The sequence below is a fragment of the Nilaparvata lugens genome, chromosome 8, assembly GCF_014356525.2.
Source record: "Nilaparvata lugens isolate BPH chromosome 8, ASM1435652v1, whole genome shotgun sequence".
NCBI classification, from domain to species: Eukaryota; Metazoa; Arthropoda; class Insecta; order Hemiptera; family Delphacidae; genus Nilaparvata; species Nilaparvata lugens.
In genome coordinates, this window is record NC_052511.1 from 27,415,456 (window position 1) to 27,439,633 (window position 24,178).

The window sequence follows — 24,178 nt, forward strand, 5'->3', positions numbered from 1 at the left end:
GTTTGTCAGTGTTTAGGTGCATATGCATATCAGTCGCAGTGTTCAGTGCAATTATTATCATTCGCTCCCGGCCAATACCTAAGATCCCTCAGAGTTTAATTAAATCTACACCATCACAGTGTAGATGGGCTCTTGTCAGGTGTTTGTCGACACATTGACATATATATAAACTTATTAAAGACAACATATAAATTGTAATAATTCTTTCAAATATCACTTCCCGGTGCTTCTTTTGAAACGTAGCATTATTTGCTACTAATGTCTCTATTATTATTTATAAAATAGGGCATATAGCATATTAAATTGCCTTATGAAAGTAATTTAGAATATTATTACTCTTTTCTCTTTGATAATTCCTTCAATTATTATTTACTTTTGTTTTCACCTGTGATTCGTATTTGCCGGTAAATATCCTTGCGCATGAGTATTGAGTTTCTTGATGAATCAACATTCATTGTATGAAAAACTAGTAATTTCTAGAATACCGCTCTGTTTTGCTAAGGAATTTTGAATACCTCTTCCAGACAAATAATTTGTTCCAGGATATATTCACGTTTTATCAAACTGGCTCAAAACAAGTTTCAAGTTATTCGATACTTTGACACACTTTGTTCTTGGAAGAAGAACAGTAGTCATAGGCATTTCGTTCATTGCTGTATATCTGTTTTTGGACCTACGCTGAGTCAAATAGTTCCATACAAAAATTGTAATAACAAGCTTTGAAACGTAGTTTTTTTTAATGTAAACTCTTATTTTAAGTAGATTAATCGAATGAAAACAATTGAACTAAATTTTACATAGTGTTTACATTGAATGATCCATAAATGTTTTCTTATCTGTCAAATTTGTAGAGGCCATCTCCAACCATAGAAGGTGGTAGAGTGAAAAATAGTAATCATTTGTAGTCTATTTGTGTTCGTGAATCTGCTCGCGACCATACATTCTTCATGTTTATTGTGTATACTTGACAAGCGTGCTCAAAATGATTGTGTTTTATTAAAGAAATGTAATGATTTCAATTTGTAAAGTAGTGTAAATGTGATCAAATGAATATACCGTGAAATTTAGTGGCCGATTAGTTGACGGGATAACCTTAAATAATTTTCTCTCAAGGACATTAATATTTTAGCGTGAAAGTTTTATTAGACTGCATTGAATATTTGTCACATAATTCAATAATGGAAGCCATCGCAAAACATGATTTCAATGCAACAGCGGAAGATGAATTGAGCTTTAGGAAAAGTCAAATCTTAAAGGTAAGAACGTGGGAGATTATTTACATTTTGCTTAGGCCTAAGAAAATTTACTACAAATGTATTGTAACTGAAATTTTATTTGATTTTTGCCCAATATTTATGTTATTTCCTTTTTTGTAAGAAGCATTTGGCTACTTTTTCAAATTCTCTTCATAAATTCAGCAGGGTCTGCCAGTCAGTAGTCGGCGAACTCAATATAGCCTAGAGTGATTCATTTGAAAACAAATCAGGTTAGTCACATGTTATTTATGACTAACCTTGATTCAGGTCTTGTGAGTTTTCTCATGATTCATTCTTAAGTCCAAACAAATATTGCCAATGATAAATTTAAATTATTTCTATTAATAAATATGAATTCATAAAATGACATTCAACCCTTTATAGATTCTTCCAAAATCTAGTTAAGTTAAATTATTTAAGTTACAGTTCAACACCATGTTCAGGCTAATTTTCCAATTTTCAAGTATTTTATACATTTATGTCCTAAAAAACTCCGTCATGTGTAGCCTAACTTATTAGGCCTTCACATAGAGATGAGTTGGCTGAGGTCTATTCTAAATACTATAGTTTATTCATTGAGAAGTGGGATAGTTTATGAACCCTTCATTCAGTTGAGTATAGTACTCCAACAACCAAATCCTGAATGTTTACTTTACTTTTCTATTTGTTGAGCTCAAAACATCACATAATTCTCAGAGTATCTACCGTATATCATAAAGTCACAGTCTCACAGTCCAACTTATATAACTACATAAGTAACTCGTGGCACTTGGGGGCTAAGGAATTATTGTGATATCAGCAATATGCTAGAGAGTTTTGACGAAAAGTAGGCTGTCTCCTTCTAGCCTGCGTTTAAAAAAACTACCTTTGCTCAATTGTTCAGATTTCAATCTAATAACTTTTTTTTTATTCACTTCATTGTGCAATTTTACAAAGCATAATAACATAAAAAATATCAAGTGCACTCCTCATTAGGCTAGGCCTGCGTCGAGGAGTGGTTCGTCTTATGAATTACAGAAAATATATAAGAAAAACGATTCAGCTGCTTCAAGTACTATATAGAGCTACTTACATAAATAGTATTATCTTATGCCATTAAGCAATCTAAACAAAAATACACATCTTCCACAAAAAGAAACAAATTGATTACAATGTTTAGTTTATATAGCCTAGTTTACAGAATAAAGTTAAACATATTTCAATAAAACGAAACGAAACAATTTATGAAGCCGATAAATACAGTCTTAACCTTCTACAGAAAATCGATCAGGAGGACTCTCTAGAAATATCGAAAGGTAAAACATTAAATAAACAAGGACCCTGAAAGGCTGCATGACCAGCCGCAGATGCAGTTACACATCTCGGCTCATACAGTTTCTCTCTGGCTTGACCACGAGTTGTATATCCATGTTCAGGAGTCACTGGAAAATCTAATGGTCGTTCAAATACATATTTTAATAAGTTCAATTTATATAAATCCTCAGGGCTTAGAACTTTGAATTCTTTATAGATTAGGTTAGTCGGATATCTAATTGGTCTATTCAGACATATTTTTACAATTTTCTTATACTGCAAAACCTCCCCATCCAACAATGCCGTATTCAATTACAGAAGAGATTAGGGCAAGGAATACCATCCTCAACTGGTACAATGGAAGAATATTTCTCAATTGAACAAACTTATAAAATGTTTTCCTTAATCTATTACAAACATAAGAAATATGTGGCTCCCACCTTAGTCGAGAATCTATCATGATGCCTAGGTATTTTACAGAATCATGAACAAAGAGAGGACCACACTGGCAATAAGACTGGTTACAGTCAGGTTTATGAATAATAATTTTAAGTTGGTACTCCTCAGAGGGCTTACCAGCCATTGTGAGGTAAAAGGGTAGAACCACAGTTTTATCTTTATTTATACATAATTTATTGTGGTCACATCAATTTTTTATCTTTGCTATACCACTATTTGCTTTCTCAAATGTTTCCATCCATGAATTTCCATGAAACAGAGCTAGTGTCATCCGCAAATGAGTAGAGAGAGCCACAGTCTAGATCAATATTTAATAAATCATTAATCTACAACCAATCTTTTTAATTTCAACTGTATAGGCAATAGAATAAAGTTGAATTTAGAGGGTCTTTGTCAAACGATGACACCTATAATAGAGATCTCTTCTAAAAGCACAGAAGCGACAGTTGAGTACTGCGACCGTAGAGGATTCTTTAATTTTTGCACAGCCCCGACAGTTTAAGACTGCGACCGTAGAAGACTCCTGAAAGAGAGTCCTCAAATGTCGCCTGCGCTAGACGATAGTTGAGGACATATCATACGTTTATACCAGCCTTTACAGTTCGGTCGTTCGGTATTTGAACACAGGTTCAAATTTCGCTGTAAGTTGAAAAATATATTTAGAATTGTATAGGTGGGTTGAGTGTACCAGATGGAGATTTGAGGAAGATAATTTATCCATATTATATCTGGGGATAGCGTTCCGCTCAGGGTGTCATGTGTGGAATGACTGAACGTTCATCATTTTCCTACCTCTCAGTACCTTTTAGTAAGCTTTTAATCCCCCGGCTATTGTAAACGAGCGTGGATACCTAGCGTTAAAACAGGTAGGCCTACAGTCTGGTATCACAGTAGGATGTGTCCCAGGCTGTCGCTTGCAGCAGGCGACAGCGGGTTGAAAATCAGTCCTCAAATGTCGCAGTCCTCGACAGTCGCGTCCCCTACAATAGCTGCAGAGAAATAAAAATGTCACACAATTTTAGATCTGCTCTAAGCTTAGGCCTACTTACGTTTTGTAGTAGTTTATTCACAGACAAATTGATCTTTTTTATGTGTCCTTTTTTTTGCAAAAGTTAATCGTTTGGAGATGAAATTTGAGGGGAATATCAGGAACACAATTTTTTACTTTGCAGCTCAAATGGAACTAGTAACGAGATAAACATAGCAAAAGTGCGCATCTCTAACTTCTCTGCTGAAGGTTGACCTTTAACCGTTTGACCAACCGCTAAGTTGTTATTTGTTGCAGAGTTGAACATTTGACCCCCACATTGAAGCTGCTATAAAAATAAATTGTGTCTGTGTCCATAATAGAGCAATTCGGTTAACGTGGTCTTTAATTGTTCTCGGATACCATTCCCATTAGTGTCCCTATAGTGAGAGTGAGACGTTATAAAGTCAAAAGATAGGGCTACATGGTTGCCCTATGGTTACGGTACTATAACTGGATTCAATTAATCCTGGTAAAATGTGATATAAACTTGATAAACCTATTAATTATTTTTTATTCCTACTAATAATGATCAATTTTACTTTATTCGTCAACAAAGACTATTCCCATATGGTTTAATAATACATTTTCATAATTGAGATTAAATATTTTGGTAGTTCATTAAATTTGTACATAGTCTAGAAACGATTTAGTAACGGTGCGGAGCAAGAAAAGGATAGAGCTGTTTGCTTTTCTAATATCAGACAAGGATAGCAATACAATTTCAATCAAGTGCCAACTGTATAACGTGCATCTCACTATAGCGCTCAGTGGCCCCCTGAGGGTTGGGGGAGCTTTGATCATCGTACTCAAGAATGTGTTGAAAACCAGAATTCACCCACAGTATCCATGCTTGTCAAAGGAGGCGACTAAAATGGACCTCAAGGCAACTCCAGAAGTTGCCGTGACTTCAAATCCACGGGATCTACCCCATCAGGGCAGTTTCGGAGGGGAAAAAATAAAACCCACGAGATTTGAGATGGGCGACACTCCAGGCACAAATGTGGGTCAAGAGGCTGATTCGAGGGTGGCCGGGCGCTATTGAGTCAGTTTGACGTCCCCTCTCTCAGCGGAAGGACCTACAAAAAGGTCAGTAGTGGAACTCACGTAGGTCACGAGTTTGTGGGTGGAGAGGCCAAAACTCACCACTGCTCAAAGAAGGGCGGCACTTCTTGGGAGAGGTGAGGCTTTTGACCCTGCGAAGTTTCGGAGGGGCAAAAAGAAAAAAAAACTCAAGAGACCAGTGATGGGTGAAAAACCAGGTACAAATGTGGGTCAATAGGCTTGTTCAAGGGTGGCCGGGCGCCCTAGAGGCGACTTGGCCGCTCCTTCCTCAGCGGAAGGACCTACAAAGAAGGCCAGGAGTGGAACTCACGTAGGTCACGAGGACTAATTAGTCTGAAGAGACTGCCAAGCATATCACACTTGATTGCGACAAGGATTGCAACCAGGTGATGAATGGAATGTCAGTATAGGGAAAAACTCCTGGTTCTTGTAAAGGGCATAGGTATTGGTCTGCCTTACTAACATACTACTTTGGAAGGAAGGGTACGCGACTAGGTGCCACCCCGACTACTTGTCCCCTTTTAAAACCGGTTTTTCATTGATGGATGAAAATTTGACTGTCCTAGCATTAGGCTCAATTTACTCGTGAACGGTGCGTCTGATGGGAAAATATAACTAAACTAAATGTGTTTAGAATGGTGTTCTACATCTGGTTCAGTCATCAATAGGGCTTATTATTTATTTTTTCTGTTTTCAACCAACTCGAAAAAATTTGTCCTAAAAATAGCAAAGACGGCGAATATCTCCCGAACCGTGCGTTTGACGGAAAAATGTTACTAAACCAAAAGTGCTTAGAATTAAATTATACATCATAACCAGTGATAAAAATTGTTTGATCCCTCCTCCCTACGCCGCGGGGGTATAAGTTGTGCCAACTCTGTGACAAGTGCTAAAGGTGACAAGTAGTCAGGGTGACACCTTGACGCCAACGTGCAAGGTGTCATGTAGACGTGAGCCATCCCCGTCTACTTGTCCCTTTCTAAGGAGGTGACAACTAGTCGGGGGGACACCCTGACGCGAGGGTGCGAGGTGTCAAGTTGTCGTTTACGGTCATGACTAGTTGGAACCTTTGGTCCAGTAGGTGTCAAGTAGTCGGGGGGACAACTAGACGGCTACCCCTTGGGAACACAATAAGCTTCGGTTGACGTGTGGGGCTCTTTTTACCTTTGGATCCTTGAATTCATCCCTTCAATAAACAATAAACATAGTGCCCAGTGCCTAGTATTAAAATAATGAATACAGTAACTTACTAGTGTAAGAAGCATAACTGATACCCCTCGACCTCTGGATACCTAGTGTGCGAATACAATACGAGCCCAAAGTACGAATGGGCTGAAATTATCTCGTTTCACTGAAAAGCATTTTCATGATGATAGTAAATTACTATGCTAATTTGTGTCACAATGATTTTCGATCTTTTCAACACATAAATTTTAGTGAATAATAAAAAAATTTATTTAACTTTAAGTCATCATTATGGAACCCGACAATACTTTCAGAAATATTTGTATCTATTATAATTATGTTTGAGAATTATAAATATTCCTCCTATTTTCAGATTTTAAACATGGAAGACGATATGAATTGGTACAGAGCTGAACTGGACGCTAAAGAAGGACTAATACCCAGCAATTATATAGAAATGAAGAATCACGAGTGAGTAATGAAGGCTTAATAGTTCATTGTCTGGATGTCAATATTTGATGTATAATTGAGAATCAAGACCAATATTCTTCTAGAAACTAAATCAAACTTATTACATTTTATCTTAAGTATTACATATATGTTATAAAAGACAAATGATAGATGTAGGTTGTACTGAAAGTCAAATACAGTGCATCAATAAATAATCAGAGTTATTTTTCTGAAACAGCGGTTTGTAATAATTGGTAAATTCTTTGCGATTTGCATTCCTCTTTATTTATGAGGATTAGACAGCCAGTAGAGGAGATAGGCTATATTTAAAAACTGGATACAAATCATTTCAGAAAGCATACAGAAATTATAGAAATAAATAATTCAACTATGACACAAGCACACAACTTGGATTTTGGACCAATCAAAGCTTAGAAATCATAATGAATAAATAAAAAATAATCGTATTTTTTCAATTGAGTAGATATGAAGATTAAACTCCTTATTTGTTTTTTTCGCCTATTAACTTGAGTTGTTTGTGCTTCATCTAATTATATATCACTAATGATAATATATTATGCTTATAACTATACTGTTGGAGAGTTAACTAAAGTATAATAGTTTAACTAATTCAATAAGTATCTTAAATGAGGTCGTTCACACTTGAGCTCTAAAATTCCATGAAGTGTAAACATTTAGTTGAACATGTAATTTTTCCGAAATATTCTTAAATAAGATTTCCCTTTCCTAGAAATGAAACGTTTTAGTTCAATGTTCTACAGGGCCGTAGTTTAATTTAAAACCGATTTTAGAAGATTGCAGTTCAACGTCACTTTCCCAAACAAAGATTAGCTGTTGAAGCTTCTTTATAAATTATAAGCATATTATAGCGATTAGTTAATCCCTTACTGTAATATATATAATTGAAAAATGAATGAGTGAAATTTATTCGATGCTTCTTTCTACAATGAAAAATTGATTGAAATTTTATTACATTCATTCACAGTAAATTTTTAAAAACTACCGGTACTCACTTTTGGCGTTACAAAATAACATGGAAAATGGAATAATATTTTAAAAAAATTACTGTGAAATAACGTTTAATTTATTGTCATTATTTTGTAACGTACATTTGAGCAATAAATGAATATTCGAAAAACCATCAACAATGCACCATATTATATTATACTCACATTTTGTACATTTCTATAAGTAACACAAATCCTAAACATTTGGAGTAAACATCCAATTATCTTATCGTAAGCGTAGTTGGCCTGAACCGTTCAATGCAATGTTGCTCCGTTCTCAGAATGACCAGGCCTTGGTGAACCAAATAATCACTATTTCTACGTAAATTATCAAAAATGACTGAACCAGGATATTTTATTGTAAATATTAATTTCACTTATTGTTCAGGTTTTTAGCATTCATCGAACCAGCATGATCACATAATTTGTAACTTCCTGATTTCATTAGATGAGTTTCGAAATGGAATCATTCAAAACCAAATTATATAACATCCTAATAAAGTTTAATGGAAATATAGATGATAAATATGCATTGTTGTTACAGAGTTATAAAATTATTAATCTTTGAAAAAACATCGGATATGATTGCTTTAAAAGTAGTAATAAATATCAATTTATTGATGAACATAAGGGATCTCAACACTCTCAACGTCAAATCGGATTATCTCTTTACTGGCAAGATTACACTTTTGTCTGAAAATTCCAACATTCCAATGATCCACAAGATGATAGATTCTAGGAATCCAAAGAAATTGAATTTTTGAAAATTCCAAAGCATTGTTGAAAATTAAATGAAAAGACTCACTTAGTGTTGAAGAGATCTCTTCCAGGCCATGAATAACACGAATTGATGAATTAATAGTTTGATTTACTGTATTTCATTCCCAATAAAAAATAATCTAATGATATTTTCAAATAGGCTAATCAGTCAATTTTCAAAATTTAAACAATTTCCCCATAATTTTCTGGTGATATTAATTTATCATTTATGCAACACAACTCGCAATGAGAAAAATATGTGTTGTTATTAAAATGATTCCTGACCCAGGAATGTAGAATAAGGTCAAAGTTCGAAGAATTTATTCTCTCAGTACATCATTTTAATTTAAAATTTTGAAAACAGTATTTACATTTAACTACACTTCTAAAAATATGAAAATTGACAACGGCATTTCCTTTTTTAGTGATAGAGCTGTCACTTCATAAATATTAACATAAACTGTCAAAATACTTCTTATCATTGGTGTATGTATTGTATAATAGTGACTCTAGCCACTTATTTGAATATTTATAAAAAACTTGTTATTTTCCTTACACAATGGTCTTTGTTCCCATCAATTTTAAACTAACATTTTCAAGGCAGAATAATAACTTACCTGTAGTCAAGCAGTAAAATTATTATTTATATAGGACATTTTAATAACATTGTTATTCAAGTAGGCTTACCTAGTATTATTTGTACTTTAGTATTAGTATTATTATATTATGTGTATTTTGTGACCATTGTTCCATGAATGATAGTTGCTTTTACATTCATAATAGTTGATAAATAATTATTTAATAACAAATATATTATAATATGGAGTTAGTAAATATACAATTATATTGCTATCCAGTTAGTAAAAAGCTTGTAATTTATTTTATTTTCCATAGTAATTTCTATTTCTCATGTTGATTATTTCTAGTGGTATCCTTATCTTCGACCTTCGATGAATCTTGTTAATAATCTATAAAAAAATCGCTCAACTCAAGTTGATCTAACCTTGTAATTACTATCAATCGATCTTCATTTGAAATAATGAAGAACACTGGTTATATTGTTATTACTGTGTCCTTGTTGTGAACTTGCTAGTAAAGTCGCGCGGTAATGAGATTGCTCACAAACTTACAAAAGTACGAACGAATCGTCACAATGCAAACAATGTTTCCTTGCAGCAATTGAATAATTTCAAGGCTGACTTTTGTCTATTGCAATAATAACATTCCTCACCAGACCTCTTTTTGATTTTGAATATCTTTAATCCAAAGATAAATATTATTTTAATATTTCACCTGTTCATAGGTGGCTGTTTCGCTCCAATATAACCGACTGTCGTGTTTGAATTCTCCTCTACAAATGTAGGCTTAGATTTCTCAAAATATAAATATTGTATTTAAATAAAAGTACGACTATTCATTTCTAGAACCTAATAAGTTGTTTGGATGAGTTATGCTATATTTTTATTTTTTATCAAATTATAAAAAAAAGTCATAAACCAAAATGTTTTTTTATAGAATTACTTGTTCAGCCGAAACCGATTGAATCTTCAAAAAAATAAAGTTTACTAGTAATTCCATAAAAAAGTTATACATACTACAGTATTCATAGTATACTGTCTTTAGAGACAGAATCCTTACTTACAAATTGATGTAATATTAAGTAATATTTTCATCCTCTGAACAATCAATTAAACTCTAACTAAATTATTGCTTACTATACGTTTCCTTAGAAACCGATCAAACAGTAGTACCGTATTTATTTAATCTTTTTTGTAATTAAATATACTCTGTCCAAACAGGCGTGAGCTCTGAAGGATTAGGCCAGGCCGACTCGACACTACTCACACACACAAGTGCAGTCCGCGTTTGTGTGTGTGAGTAAAGGGACGGTCTGCATACCTGCCCGCTAATGATTCTTCTATGAATCGCCTTGTGCTAAAAATTCATTTTCCAACTGTCAACTTTACTCAATTTGTACTCCAATAAATTATTGAACTCTAAAAATGATTCCTTTCAAAATGAGTTCAAATACGGTACAATTGTGACAACTCTGAACAGTTTTATAGTCAATAGGTTACAATATTATAAATAAATTAGACTTTTTTAAAAGCTTAGAATTGTCACAAATGTACCTTTCAAACAGTAGTACCGTATCTATTTAATCTTTTTTGTAATTAATTATAGTTGTCCAAACAGGCGTGAGCTCTGAAGGATTTATTTATTTTATTTATTTATTTATTTATTTACATACAAAAGCTCACAGAATAAATCCATGAAGAGCCTTATTGACATCAACTAGTTTAGATACATAATATTTGATGCAAAATAAGAATGAAAAATAAAATAAAATTGTAAACACAATTTTTGAATACTAATAAGATAAGAAGAGGCGAAATGAAAAAATAAAATAAACCAATGATAATAGAAAATGAAGAAGAATGAAATAAAAATGATAAGAAAAATAAAATAACGAATAAAATAGAGAATAGAGGAAAAATAGGGCTTTAGAACAGAGAAAAAAAAATGAGGGAGTTTAGTATAATTATTTATCAATCATGAGTTAGCTATAGAGCGATATGCTAGTTCACAGGATTTCTTAAAGGTTTTGAAACGGTCAGCAAACGGATCAATGCAGTGGCTTATTCTATTGTACAAACGTAAAGTTCTGTATATATAAGAATTGCAATGATGAGTCGTTCTGATAAATGGCATGTGGAACAGAATATTTGGTTTTGGTCTATTAAACGGGACATGAAGTTGCAACATACTTATAAATTCTGGCATGAATACTTGATTGTTTAGGATATTATATAATAGCAAGAGGGAACTGACAGATCTCCTTTCTTCCAATCTTTGAACATTAAATATCAACCTTAGATTGTCTGTTGAAAAAGCTATCGGACAGAATGCGTTGAACGTTTTAAAATAAAAATACCTTAAAAATGTATATTCTGAATTTTTCTCAAATCATGAATAGTGCTGCTGTGAAATGGAGCCCAAACTAAAGCAGCATATTCAAGTTTACTCCTCACTGTAGCATAGTACAATTTCAAAACAACGTCACATGCTGTAAAAGGCCTACAATTTCGAAATAAAAATCCTAGCGACCTATTAGCACCATTCATAACATGTGTTAGGTGTTCCTTAAACTCAAGAGTAGGGTCCATTATGACGCCCAGGTCCTTTATACGGATAACACAATCGAGGATTGCATTATTAATATTGTAATTGTAATGAAAAGGATTTTTCTGACGTGTGAATATCATGTATTTTGTTTTTGATATATTTATTTCCAATCTATTTCTCAAACACCAGTCATGAATCGCATTCAGATCCCGCTGCAAGAGACAGCAATCCTCCAGACTAGAAATAGGTCTGAAAAGTTTTACATCGTCTGCAAAAAGCAAAATACTAGATTCTTTAATATGGTCAGGCAGATCATTCATGAGTAGGACGAACAACAAGGGACCAAGGTTTGACCCCTGTGGAACCCCAGAAGAATTGGTAAAGTAAAGAGATCTGTGATTATTAAAAACCACATAAGACATCCTATCGGTTAGATAACTCTCAAAAAATGCAATCAAACTATCAGACAGGCAAAACCATTTCAATTTTTTCAACGGAATCCCAAAATCCACCGAATCAAAGGCTTTTTTGTAATCTAAATAGATAACATCCATACGACCATGCATGTCTAGCTGCGAAGAGACAGATTGGGTGAACTGCAACAGATTAGTTATAGTTGACCGCGATGGCATAAAACCATGTTGGAATGAGGAGATTGCGGGTCTTACATGGTTGAAAACTTTGCTATATAAAATATATTCAAAGACCTTACTTGGAGAATTGAGGATAGTAATGGGACGAAAATTCGAGATTATATTCTTTCCACCAGTCTTATGAACAGGTGTCACCCTTGCAGCTTTCCATTTTTTAGGATATTTATTCAATCTCAAGGACAAATTGAAGATAAATTGTAAAGGTTGAATAAGAATATCTCTACAACCTTTTATAATGTATGCTGGTACACCGTCAGGCCCACAAGATCTAGTTGCTTTAAGTTTATTTATAGCTGAATTTACTTCATTTTCAGAAATATATGAAACTTGTAATATGTCAAGATGAGGAGATGAGGAAATGCTGTCATATGATTCATTATCATTATTATGTTGGATGTTATTACGGTTGTTGCTGTTATTGTAAACAGATGAGAAATAATCAGCAAAAGCCTGCGGTACTTCCCGATCGGTATACCTGCACCCATTCCACTCAAAACACTTTGAGTCCGATCTAGACTCTTTTTTACTCGCAACATAGTTCCAGAAGTGTTTAACGTTTGAATTTATGTTATTTTGTAGAGATTCTATATAATTTTGTTGTGCTATGTTGATTTCACTTTTTATTGCAGCTCTCAATTCCTTGAATTTGTTCAAATAATATCCCGAAAACGATTTTTTCCGTGCACATTTCTTTTTTAATTAATCATCTGGATAATGCTTCTAGTAAACCAAACCGGATACTTCGATTTAATAATATTTTTATTTTTGGGCACATGCGAAGCGAAAGCATAATTCAATAAATCGTAAAAATAGTCTACAGCGAGATCGACATCGTTGAATTCATAAAGTCTATGCCAATCTGAATCTCTAAGTGTGAGATAAAATTCATAGTAGTTTGCTTTTTTAAAATTGTAATACTCGATACTCAAAGGGGGATGCAAGAGGCTCTTTTTAATCAAAAAACTAATATCTAAGCTTGGGTGATGTGGATCTTCAGCAAGCAGAGGGCTTGTTTCGTGCAAAACAATCAGAGGTAGATTACTCAGCACTAGATCAAGAGTTTTGGCATTGGCATTTAAAACATTATTAAAGGATACTAAGTTGAATAAACACATGCAATTCATCAGTCTGGCATATTTACTAGGACCACCAACAAAATTAAAACTTGAACCATTTATTTCATTCAGATTAAAGTCACCCAATATTAATAAATCATGTGAAAAAATATTATTATCACTTTCAATAAAATCAAAGAAGTCACAGTAATCGAGAAGACCAGATTCAGGGGAGAAATAGACAACATTGATAAAGATTACTTTATCTTGTGCAGATAACTTGACAAGTAAAGATTCATAGCGCGCTGTCGCCCGGACATGAATGAGTCGGGAATGCCAACTGTTTTTCACTGCACAAAGTACACCCCCTCCCCACCGCTTTCCAGACACCAATCTATCACGGTCACACCTAAATACCCGATAACGAGAATCGAACAATTCACTATCATGAATCTCATTACTCAACCATGTCTCAGACAACGCTACAATATCATAAGTTTCACCTAGTACAGATCTGAACAAATCATTGGTTTTAGTGCGACAACCTCGAATATTTTGATAATTTAATTTTATCAATTCAGAGTTTACATCAGGAGAATTCATTTTTAATAATGAAATAATAAACTATAGCAGTACATTGAATTAGAAAGATAAATAGCTTTACAACAAAAAATAAAATAACATTGGTATCGTAATAGTAGAGTGCATTGGGGTTTATCATAGCAGGGATTTATTTGATAACTGTTTTATTTTAGTTAGTTTTTCGACTCGCAGTCAGCTGTGTTGGCGTCTTATCAACGCCGCTTCCACTGCCTGCAAGTTTTGCGATATCATTATCAGTTTTGATTAGATGAATGGCCGAGTTTTCGTCTCTTCTTATCTTTATGTTACCCGTTTTGTCAACCCATAGAAACTTAAAGTTCATCTGATTTTTCACCCTTTTTGTTTTAGCAAATAAAATTCTTCTAGCCGGACATAGAGACTGGTTTATGTAGACGGGAGTATCCATTGGCATGCCTATATGTCTTGTAGACAGAGTCCTCTTCACCCGTCGCCTCTCCAACATTTTTTCCTTAATAGCTCGGCGAACAAAGCGTACGATTATCCCAGGAGATGGCCGGTTATTTTGCTGCTTCAAACGATGACAGGCATCGATCATATCCTCCGTGATTGCAACATCCAGGGCTTTACCAACCTATTTTATAATGCTGGAGACGTCTTCATTCTGAGTGACAGGAACTCCGTCACTCAAGGATTTGGACTCATTTGAAAGGAATGATATGTAGATTTCAGTAATTAGAGTACAAATTAAGAAAAGTTAACAGTTAGAGAAATGTAAATGCTCAGCACAAGGAATACTTGGTGATAGCACAGGCATTCTATTGGTTTCAATTGAATTGTTCTTCGTTCATTCCTAGAAGGCACAATAGCGCAGGTAGGCAGGGCGTGTGTGCCTGCGCGTGGGGGAGCGAGGGTCAGATCGATTACTATTTAATTTGTAATAAAATAAGTAATATAAAAAATGAAATAATATCTCAGTACGAGTACTATTTAATTTGTAATAAAATATTTTTCACTTGCAGTTGGTATTATGGAAGAATTACGAGGGCAGATGCGGAAAAACTATTGTCGAACAAGCATGAAGGGGCGTTCCTAATAAGAGTAAGCGAAAGTTCACCTGGTGACTTCTCATTATCCGTCAAGTAAGTCATTGCAACTTCATCTTCATACAATTTATCACAAAAGTCAAATATTCTAAAAATGTCATGTTCAATATTATTCTTCCATATATAAAAGACGAACTTGGATATTGGGTATAGTTTACTGGAAAATACAGTAGAAAATAAACTCTACAGATAGTAAAATTTCAATGTTATTAACTATTCAAAATTTCAATTATAAAATCTTAATTTCGTTTGAAATCCTACTTATTGTTAATTACGAAGTGTTGTCTTCCATTCTAGTTTAGGCTATCTTATTTCGATTGAAAAATGTGGAATTGTAATTACAGTATTATGATTGCATTTCTGGATTGCAAGTTCCATAATAACGTTTCCTGATGAAATGACGTAGCTCAATATCAATTTTGTAGGAATCGTCTACAGCTATCGCGAATCATCCCAGCCTCTTTATTCAAGCATAAAAAGACAAATCTTGTTCAATTACCAGTCTTGTGTAATTGAGTGTTCTCTTTCTCTTGAGAAGAGGTTCCAGAAGGAAGGTTGAAGAATGAAACATGTTAACGTGAAGTTCAATCCCACCCACATTAATGCTGTATGACTAATCTGTAATTTTATACTATTGTTGAAACTTAAAATTGTTTTAATATCTGTAATGATGAATCGCAAATCGTTTACTGAATTCATTCGAAAATTTGAGCAGAGCTTCAATTATTAAATATATTATGGAATCTCTTCTATTTTAAAAGAAAATATTGAAATTCAGAAAAATTTAACCGTAATTTCTTCATATTGATGGATTTAAATATTAGTTTTATGCAATGATTCAACTCCTTTTTTCTTATCGGATTGAAATATTTTTTAGTGAATTTGCCTTGTTTCAAGATTAATTATTAAACAAGGCCATTAGCTATACATTCTTCATTGTTATTTCAACAGGAAAACATTTAAAATGTTGTCTCTGTCTGAGCTATTTTGCTTTGAAAAATACATTATATTAGCTCGTACGATCACCAAACATTTCGGTAATGGACAATCAGAGCTAACTAGCATGAAATGTAAGAGAAAATGAAAGTAAGATCTTAGGGTGCTAAAAAGTTATTTTATTTCTAAATTGTCCCAGGACAGCTTTCATGAGAATTCAATGTACATCATATCAGCTCTCAGCTACAGACCGTTGAGGTCAATGGCCTTACAATGTTTAAAGAAATATTTTTCGTACATTGTTCAAATAATAGTTACTAACTTACATGATACTTTAATGAGTGAAAACGGGTAGATAAGACTTGGAGTAACTGAAAAAATAAGTACGGTAGAAGTAATTTCTGCTATTTGGGATACAGTGAATATGAATAATTGAAGATCCTATCTTTACTTTTAGTTTCAAATTTGATTAATCATCTCTTACTCACGGATCAATCTTCTCAAAAATAGAAGTTTCATAGAATATAAACATTCGCATTTCCAATGTAAACAATTTCCAACTTTCTTTAAATTCAGACATATCTTCTATTAAATTCTTGCATCGTCTTATAAAAATTTGGTTATTGTTGACTCTAAAATGAATTGTAACATTTGGTTGCAGATGTTCTACCGATGTACAGCATTTCAAAGTTTTAAGAGACGCACAGGGCAAGTTCTTCCTTTGGGTGGTGAAATTTAATAGTCTGAACGAGTTAGTTGAATACCATAGGACGGCTTCCGTATCACGCTCTCAAGATGTCAAGCTAAGAGACATGGTCCCTGAAGAGGTAAGCCTCACCAATCAGATTCTGTCATTTTCATATTTCTCTTCCTTATTTTTATCAATTGTTTGCTTTTAGTTTTATTTGCTGAGGTTCAATTTCACTTTTCTGTTGATTTTAAATAATTATTATTTAAACCAAATATGTAATAAGTTCTAAAAGTTCAATCTAACTTGAACGGTTGGTCAATAATGGAAGTCACGTATACAACAGTAGGCCTAAATTACTTACATCACATTCAAATACTGTTATAAAAGATTTAAGTGTATTAGAAGTATCAATGTTCAACTGAGTATGAACCGTGAGACTAGTATGAAATGTATTTTGAAGATTCATGATTGATCCTACTTTACTTCAAACAGTCAGGAATTGATTTAGAAGCAAATAAGTTATTTTATGTGGTGGGTATTGCTAGCAATATAGCTTCTCTCGTCACTTATTATATAATAAAAGGTTCTAAAAACGTGTTTGTTTTTGTTAATGGTGATTGGTAGCAGTAAAGCATTCGCTTTGACACATGACATGTGTGTGATCAATACCACTTATACCTATGACAGCAAATCAATATTGCTTGTCAAATGCTGTGCAATGTTTGGCCAGTTGTTATACTCAAATTTACTGCCAGCATTCCCTAAAATAACACCAATCCTCCCTATTCAACCAATGCTAACAAAAATATCAAATTATTGTTATTGTTTGGGCTCTCGAAGGTCTGTCGATGCATAGCTCGCTCCTTTTAAGAAATAAGCTACATCTGGACTTTCGTATAAATTAGAATTGGAACCGTTTTGGGCTTGAGCCTGTGCTACTTTTTACTTTCCTTGCCCTACTACCATAGTTAAGGAAAGTATTGCTTTCCAAAAAAAATTAAGGTACCCTAATCTCAAGTTTTCTATACGTTTCAAGGTCCCCTGAGTCAAAAAACATGTTTTTTGGGTGTGTGTGTGTGTGTGTGTGTGTGTGTGTGTGTGTGTGTGTGTCTGTGTCTGTGAACACCATAACTCCATTCATAATTAACCGATTGACTTGAAATTTTAAACTTAAGGTCCTTATACCATAAGGATCCGACAATAAGAAATTCAATTCAAGATGGCGGATAAAACCATGTTTTTCACGTTTTTCTCGAAAACGGCTCTAACGATTTTCTTCGAATTTATACCATGGATAGCTATTTATAAGCCCTATCAACTGACATGAGTCTCATTTCTGGGAAAATTCCAGGAGCTCCGTAATATTCCTGAGAAAAATGGCGGATAATGACTAAAAAACCATGTTTTTCACAGTTTTCTCGAAAACGGCTTCAACGATTTCCTTCAAATTCATACCATAGATAGCTATTCATAATCCCTATCAATTGACATGAGTCTCATTTTTGGGAAAATTGCAGGAGCTCCGTAATATTCTTGAGAAAAATGGCAGATAATTACAAAAAACCATGTTTTTCACGATTTTCTCAAAAATGACTTGACCGATTTTTTTCAAATTCATACCCTGTATAGTTATTTATCAGCTCTATCAACTGGCATGAGTATTTTTCCTGGGAAACTGATGGGGGTACACCCCCTCCCCACCGCTTTCCAGACACCAATCTATCACGGTCACACCTAAATACCCGATAACGAGAATCGAACAATTCACTATCATGAATCTCATTACTCAACCATGTCTCAGACAACGCTACAATATCATAAGTTTCACCTAGTACAGATCTGAACAAATCATTGGTTTTAGTGCGACAACCTCGAATATTTTGATAATTTAATTTTATCAATTCAGAGTTTACATCAGGAGAATTCATTTTAATAATGAAATAATAAACTATAGCAGTACATTGAATTAGAAAGATAAATAGCTTTACAACAAAAAATAAAATAACATTGGTATCGTAATAGTAGAGTGCATTGGGGTTATCATAGCAGGGATTTATTTGATAACTGTTTTATTTTAGTTAGTTTTTCGACTCGCAGTCAGCTGTGTTGGCGTCTTATCAACGCCGCTTCCACTGCCTGCAAGTTTTGCGATATCATTATCAGTTTTGATTAGATGAATGGCCGAGTTTTCGTCTCTTCTTATCTTTATGTTACCCGTTTGTCAACCCATAGAAACTTAAAGTTCATCTGATTTTTCACCCTTTTTGTTTTAGCAAATAAAATTCTTCTAGCCGGACATAGAGACTGGTTTATGTAGACGGGAGTATCCATTGGCATGCCTATATGTCTTGTAGACAGAGTCCTCTTCACCCGTCGCCTCTCCAACATTTTTCCTTAATAGCTCGGCGAACAAAGCGTACGATTATCCCAGGAGATGGCCGGTTATTTTGCTGCTTCAAACGATGACAGGCATCGATCATATCCTCCGTGATTGCAACATCCAGGGCTTTACCAACCTATTTTATAATGCTGGAGACGTCTTCATTCTGAGTGACAGGAACTCCGTCACTCAAGGATTTGGACTCATTTGAAAGGAATGATATGTAGATTTCAGTAATTAGAGTACAAATTAAGAAAAGTTAACAGTTAGAGAAATGTAAATGCTCAGCACAAGGAATACTTGGTGATAGCACAGGCATTCTATTGGTTTCAATTGAATTGTTCTTCGTTCATTCCTAGAAGGCACAATAGCGCAGGTAGGCAGGGCGTGTGTGCCTGCGCGTGGGGGAGCGAGGGTCAGATCGATTACTATTTAATTTGTAATAAAATAAGTAATATAAAAAATGAAATAATATCTCAGTACGAGTACTATTTAATTTGTAATAAAATATTTTTCACTTGCAGTTGGTATTATGGAAGATTACGAGGGCAGATGCGGAAAAACTATTGTCGAACAAGCATGAAGGGGCGTTCCTAATAAGAGTAAGCGAAAGTTCACCTGGTGACTTCTCATTATCCGTCAAGTAAGTCATTGCAACTTCATCTTCATACAATTTATCACAAAAGTCAAATATTCTAAAAATGTCATGTTCAATATTATTCTTCCATATATAAAAGACGAACTTGGATATTGGGTATAGTTTACTGGAAAATACAGTAGAAAATAAACTCTACAGATAGTAAAATTTCAATGTTATTAACTATTCAAAATTTCAATTATAAAATCTTAATTTCGTTTGAAATCCTACTTATTGTTAATTACGAAGTGTTGTCTTCCATTCTAGTTTAGGCTATCTTATTTCGATTGAAAAATGTGGAATTGTAATTACAGTATTATGATTGCATTTCTGGATTGCAAGTTCCATAATAACGTTTCCTGATGAAATGACGTAGCTCAATATCAATTTTGTAGGAATCGTCTACAGCTATCGCGAATCATCCCAGCCTCTTTATTCAAGCATAAAAAGACAAATCTTGTTCAATTACCAGTCTTGTGTAATTGAGTGTTCTCTTTTCTCTTGAGAAGAGGTTCCAGAAGGAAGGTTGAAGAATGAAACATGTTAACGTGAAGTTCAATCCCACCCACATTAATGCTGTATGACTAATCTGTAATTTTATACTATTGTTGAAACTTAAAATTTGTTTTAATATCTGTAATGATGAATCGCAAATCGTTTACTGAATTCATTCGAAAATTTGAGCAGAGCTTCAATTATTAAATATATTATGGAATCTCTTCTATTTTAAAAGAAAATATTGAAATTCAGAAAAATTGAACCGTAATTTCTTCATATTGATGGATTTAAATATTAATTTTATGCAATGATTCAACTCCTTTTTTCTTATCGGATTGAAATATTTTTTAGTGAATTTGCCTTGTTTCAAGATTAATCATTAAACAAGGCCATTAGCTATACATTCTTCATTGTTATTTCAACAGGAAAACATTTAAAATGTTGTCTCTGTCTGAGCTATTTTGCTTTGAAAAATACATTTATTAGCTCGTACGATCACCAAACATTTCGGTAATGGACAATCAGAGCTAATTAGCATGAAATGTAAGAGAAAATGAAAGTAAGATCTTAGGGTGCTAAAAAGTTATTTTATTTCTAAATTGTCCCAGGACAGCTTTCATGAGAATTCAATGTACATCATATCATCAGCTCTCAGCTACGGACCGTTGAGGTCAATGGCCTTACAATGTTTAAAGAAATACTTTTTCGTACATTGTTCAAATAAAACAAAAATATAGTTACTAACTTACATGATACTTTAATGAGTGAAAACGGGTAGATAAGACTTGGAGTAACTGAAAAAATAAGTACGGTAGAAGTAATTTTGCTATTTGGGATACAGTGAATATGAATAATTGAAGATCCTATCTTTACTTTTAGTTTCAAATTGATTAATCATCTCTTACTCACGGATCAATCTTCTCAAAAATAGAAGTTTCATAGAATATAAACATTCGCATTTCCAATGTAAACAATTTCCAACTTTCTTTAAATTCAGACATATCTTCTATTAAATTCTTGCATCGTCTTATAAAATTTGGTTATTGTTGACTCTAAAATGAATTGTAACATTTGGTTGCAGATGTTCTACCGATGTACAGCATTTCAAAGTTTTAAGAGACGCACAGGGCAAGTTCTTCCTTTGGGTGGTGAAATTTAATAGTCTGAACGAGTTAGTTGAATACCATAGGACGGCTTCCGTATCACGCTCTCAAGATGTCAAGCTAAGAGACATGGTCCCTGAAGAGGTAAGCCTCACCAATCAGATTCTGTCATTTTCATATTTCTCTTCCTTATTTTTATCAATTGTTTGCTTTTAGTTTTATTTGCTGAGGTTCAATTTCACTTTTCTGTTGATTTTAAATAATTATTATTTAAACCAAATATGTAATAAGTTCTAAAAGTTCAATCTAACTTGAACGGTTGGTCAATAATGGAAGTCACGTATACAACAGTAGGCCTAAATTACTTACATCACATTCAAATACTGTTATAAAAGATTTAAGTGTATTAGAAGTATCAATGTTCAACTGAGTATGAACCGTGAGACTAGTATGAAATGTATTTTGAAGATTCATGATTGATCCTACTTTACTTCAAACAGTCAGGAATTGATTTAGAAGCAAATAAGTTATTTTATGTGGTGGGTATTGCTAGCAATATAGCTTCTCTCGTCACTTATTATATAATAAAAGGTTCTAAAAACGTGTTTGTTTTGTTAATGGTGATTGGTAGCAGTAAAGCATTCGCTTTGACACATGACATGTGTGTGATCAATACCACTTATACCTATGACAGCAAATCAATATTGCTTGTCAAATGCTGTGCAATGTTTGGCCAGTTGTTATACTCAAATTTACTGCCAGCATTCCCTAAAATAACACCAATCCTCCCTATTCAACCAATGCTAACAAAAATATCAAATTATTGTTATTGTTTGGGCTCTCGAAGGTCTGTCGATGCATAGCTCGCTCCTTTTAAGAAATAAGCTACATCTGGACTTTCGTATAAATTAGAATTGGAACCGTTTTGGGCTTGAGCCTGTGCTACTTTTTACTTTCCTTGCCCTACTACCATAGTTAAGGAAAGTATTGCTTTCCAAAAAAAATTAAGGTACCCTAATCTCAAGTTTTCTATACGTTTCAAGGTCCCCTGAGTCAAAAAACATGTTTTTTGGGTGTGTGTGTGTGTGTGTGTGTGTGTGTGGTGTGTGTGTGTGTCTGTGTCTGTGAACACCATAACTCCATTCATAATTAACCGATTGACATGAAATTTTAAACTTAAGGTCCTTATACCATAAGGATCCGACAATAAGAAATTCAATTCAAGATGGCGGATAAAACCATGTTTTTCACGTTTTTCTCGAAAACGGCTCTAACGATTTTCTTCAAATTTATACCATGGATAGCTATTTATAAGCCCTATCAACTGACATGAGTCTCATTTCTGGGAAAATTCCAGGAGCTCCGTAATATTCCTGAGAAAAATGGCGGATAATGACTAAAAAACCATGTTTTTCACAGTTTTCTCGAAAACGGCTTCAACGATTTCCTTCAAATTCATACCATAGATAGCTATTCATAATCCCTATCAATTGACATGAGTCTCATTTTTGGGAAAATTGCAGGAGCTCCGTAATATTCTTGAGAAAAATGGCAGATAATTACAAAAAACCATGTTTTTCACGATTTTCTCAAAAATGACTTGACCGATTTTTTTCAAATTCATACCCTGTATAGTTATTTATCAGCTCTATCAACTGGCATGAGTATTTTTCCTGGGAAACTGATGGGGGTCCACCCCATCCTTGAGAAATGGACTTTGTAACCTCCTTCTCGTGCATGAGGTAGGTAGGTAGAGCAGTTTATAAAAAGAACACAGTCATAGTCGAGATATTTCATCTGTAAAACAGCTGTTTTGACAACTTTTGAAAAAATCATCGAATTTCACAATTTACACAAAGGAAAAAGTACTCTGAAAACAATTATATATACACAAATAAAGTAGTCTGATCGTAGTTGCAAAAATTTTGCCGCCAATCGCCATTATGTTATTCCCCTAAATTATTCTCGTTTAAGAATGAGGCTTACAGTTCAATGAGCAAGGAAAGTTGTGTGAGTGTACCACACCTGATTTTTTAAAAGTTTGTAATTTTGAATAATTGAATAAATAAATAAGATATTTATCATTCCGCTTTCAACGATGATATCAAATAGTAAGTTCTTCATGTATGCTTTTACGTCTGTTCATGTAAATGTGTTCCACCACCTGTGGTGTTTAAGCTATTTTTGGAAACCTGCTTAATGTGGTGGGCTAATTGGTGGTGGTTGGCTGAAGGGCCAGCTTGGTCTAGTGGTCAGCGTGACCAACTTCATTCTGCCTGTTTCGTGGCATGGACGTTTGATCATCTCATCAAATCATCCACACACTTTTCATCACCCACGCACAAGCAAAATGCTCATGTGCGCATCATCCGTAATAATAATAATAATAATAATATAATAATAATAATAATGGACCAAATACTGATACGTCATGAACAGAAATATATTGGACTTGAATTGTTGGAAATGAAGACCTAACCTATTTTTGGAACATGCTATCAATACAAATTCAATAGGAGAATATCTGTATGCAGAGCATGCTGTTCTCTACTGATCAGTATTGCATGTATTGCATGAATATTATTACTTAAATTTTTTATTATTTTCACATACATTTTATTTTTTTCATAGGTTGATGATTGCTATGTAACTTTAAATGAAAATATACCTGTCTATGGAAACAAAAGAGAGAATGAAAAATATTCAATGAAGAAAAAAAAGATAAAAAAGGAATAATAAATGTATTGTACTGCAACTCGTGTATAATGTGAAAAGTGAATCGAATCTCATATCGGATAATTCTGGCAAATAGTTGAGCCTGTTTTTTCTCTCGCAATCATATCGATGAACAATTCTTGTACTTATGAACAAATGATGAAATACATAAATTAGGGAATACTTCTTTTTCGT

The 24,178-nt window shown here is 33.7% G+C and overlaps 1 protein-coding gene across 1 annotated transcript in view; it reads left to right on the forward strand.

Moving 5' to 3' along the window:
• Window positions 1-458: 458 nt before the first annotated feature.
• Window positions 459-24,178, forward strand: part of LOC111044882 (growth factor receptor-bound protein 2) — a 33,044-nt gene continuing 9,324 nt past the window's right edge. Inside the window, exons 1-4 of the mRNA XM_022330136.2 lie at window positions 459-1,256; window positions 6,659-6,756; window positions 14,940-15,059; window positions 16,621-16,786. Of these exons, the coding sequence (XP_022185828.1) occupies window positions 1,179-1,256; window positions 6,659-6,756; window positions 14,940-15,059; window positions 16,621-16,786 (462 nt within the window). The 5' untranslated portion in view covers window positions 459-1,178. The remainder of the gene's footprint in view (window positions 1,257-6,658; window positions 6,757-14,939; window positions 15,060-16,620; window positions 16,787-24,178) is intronic.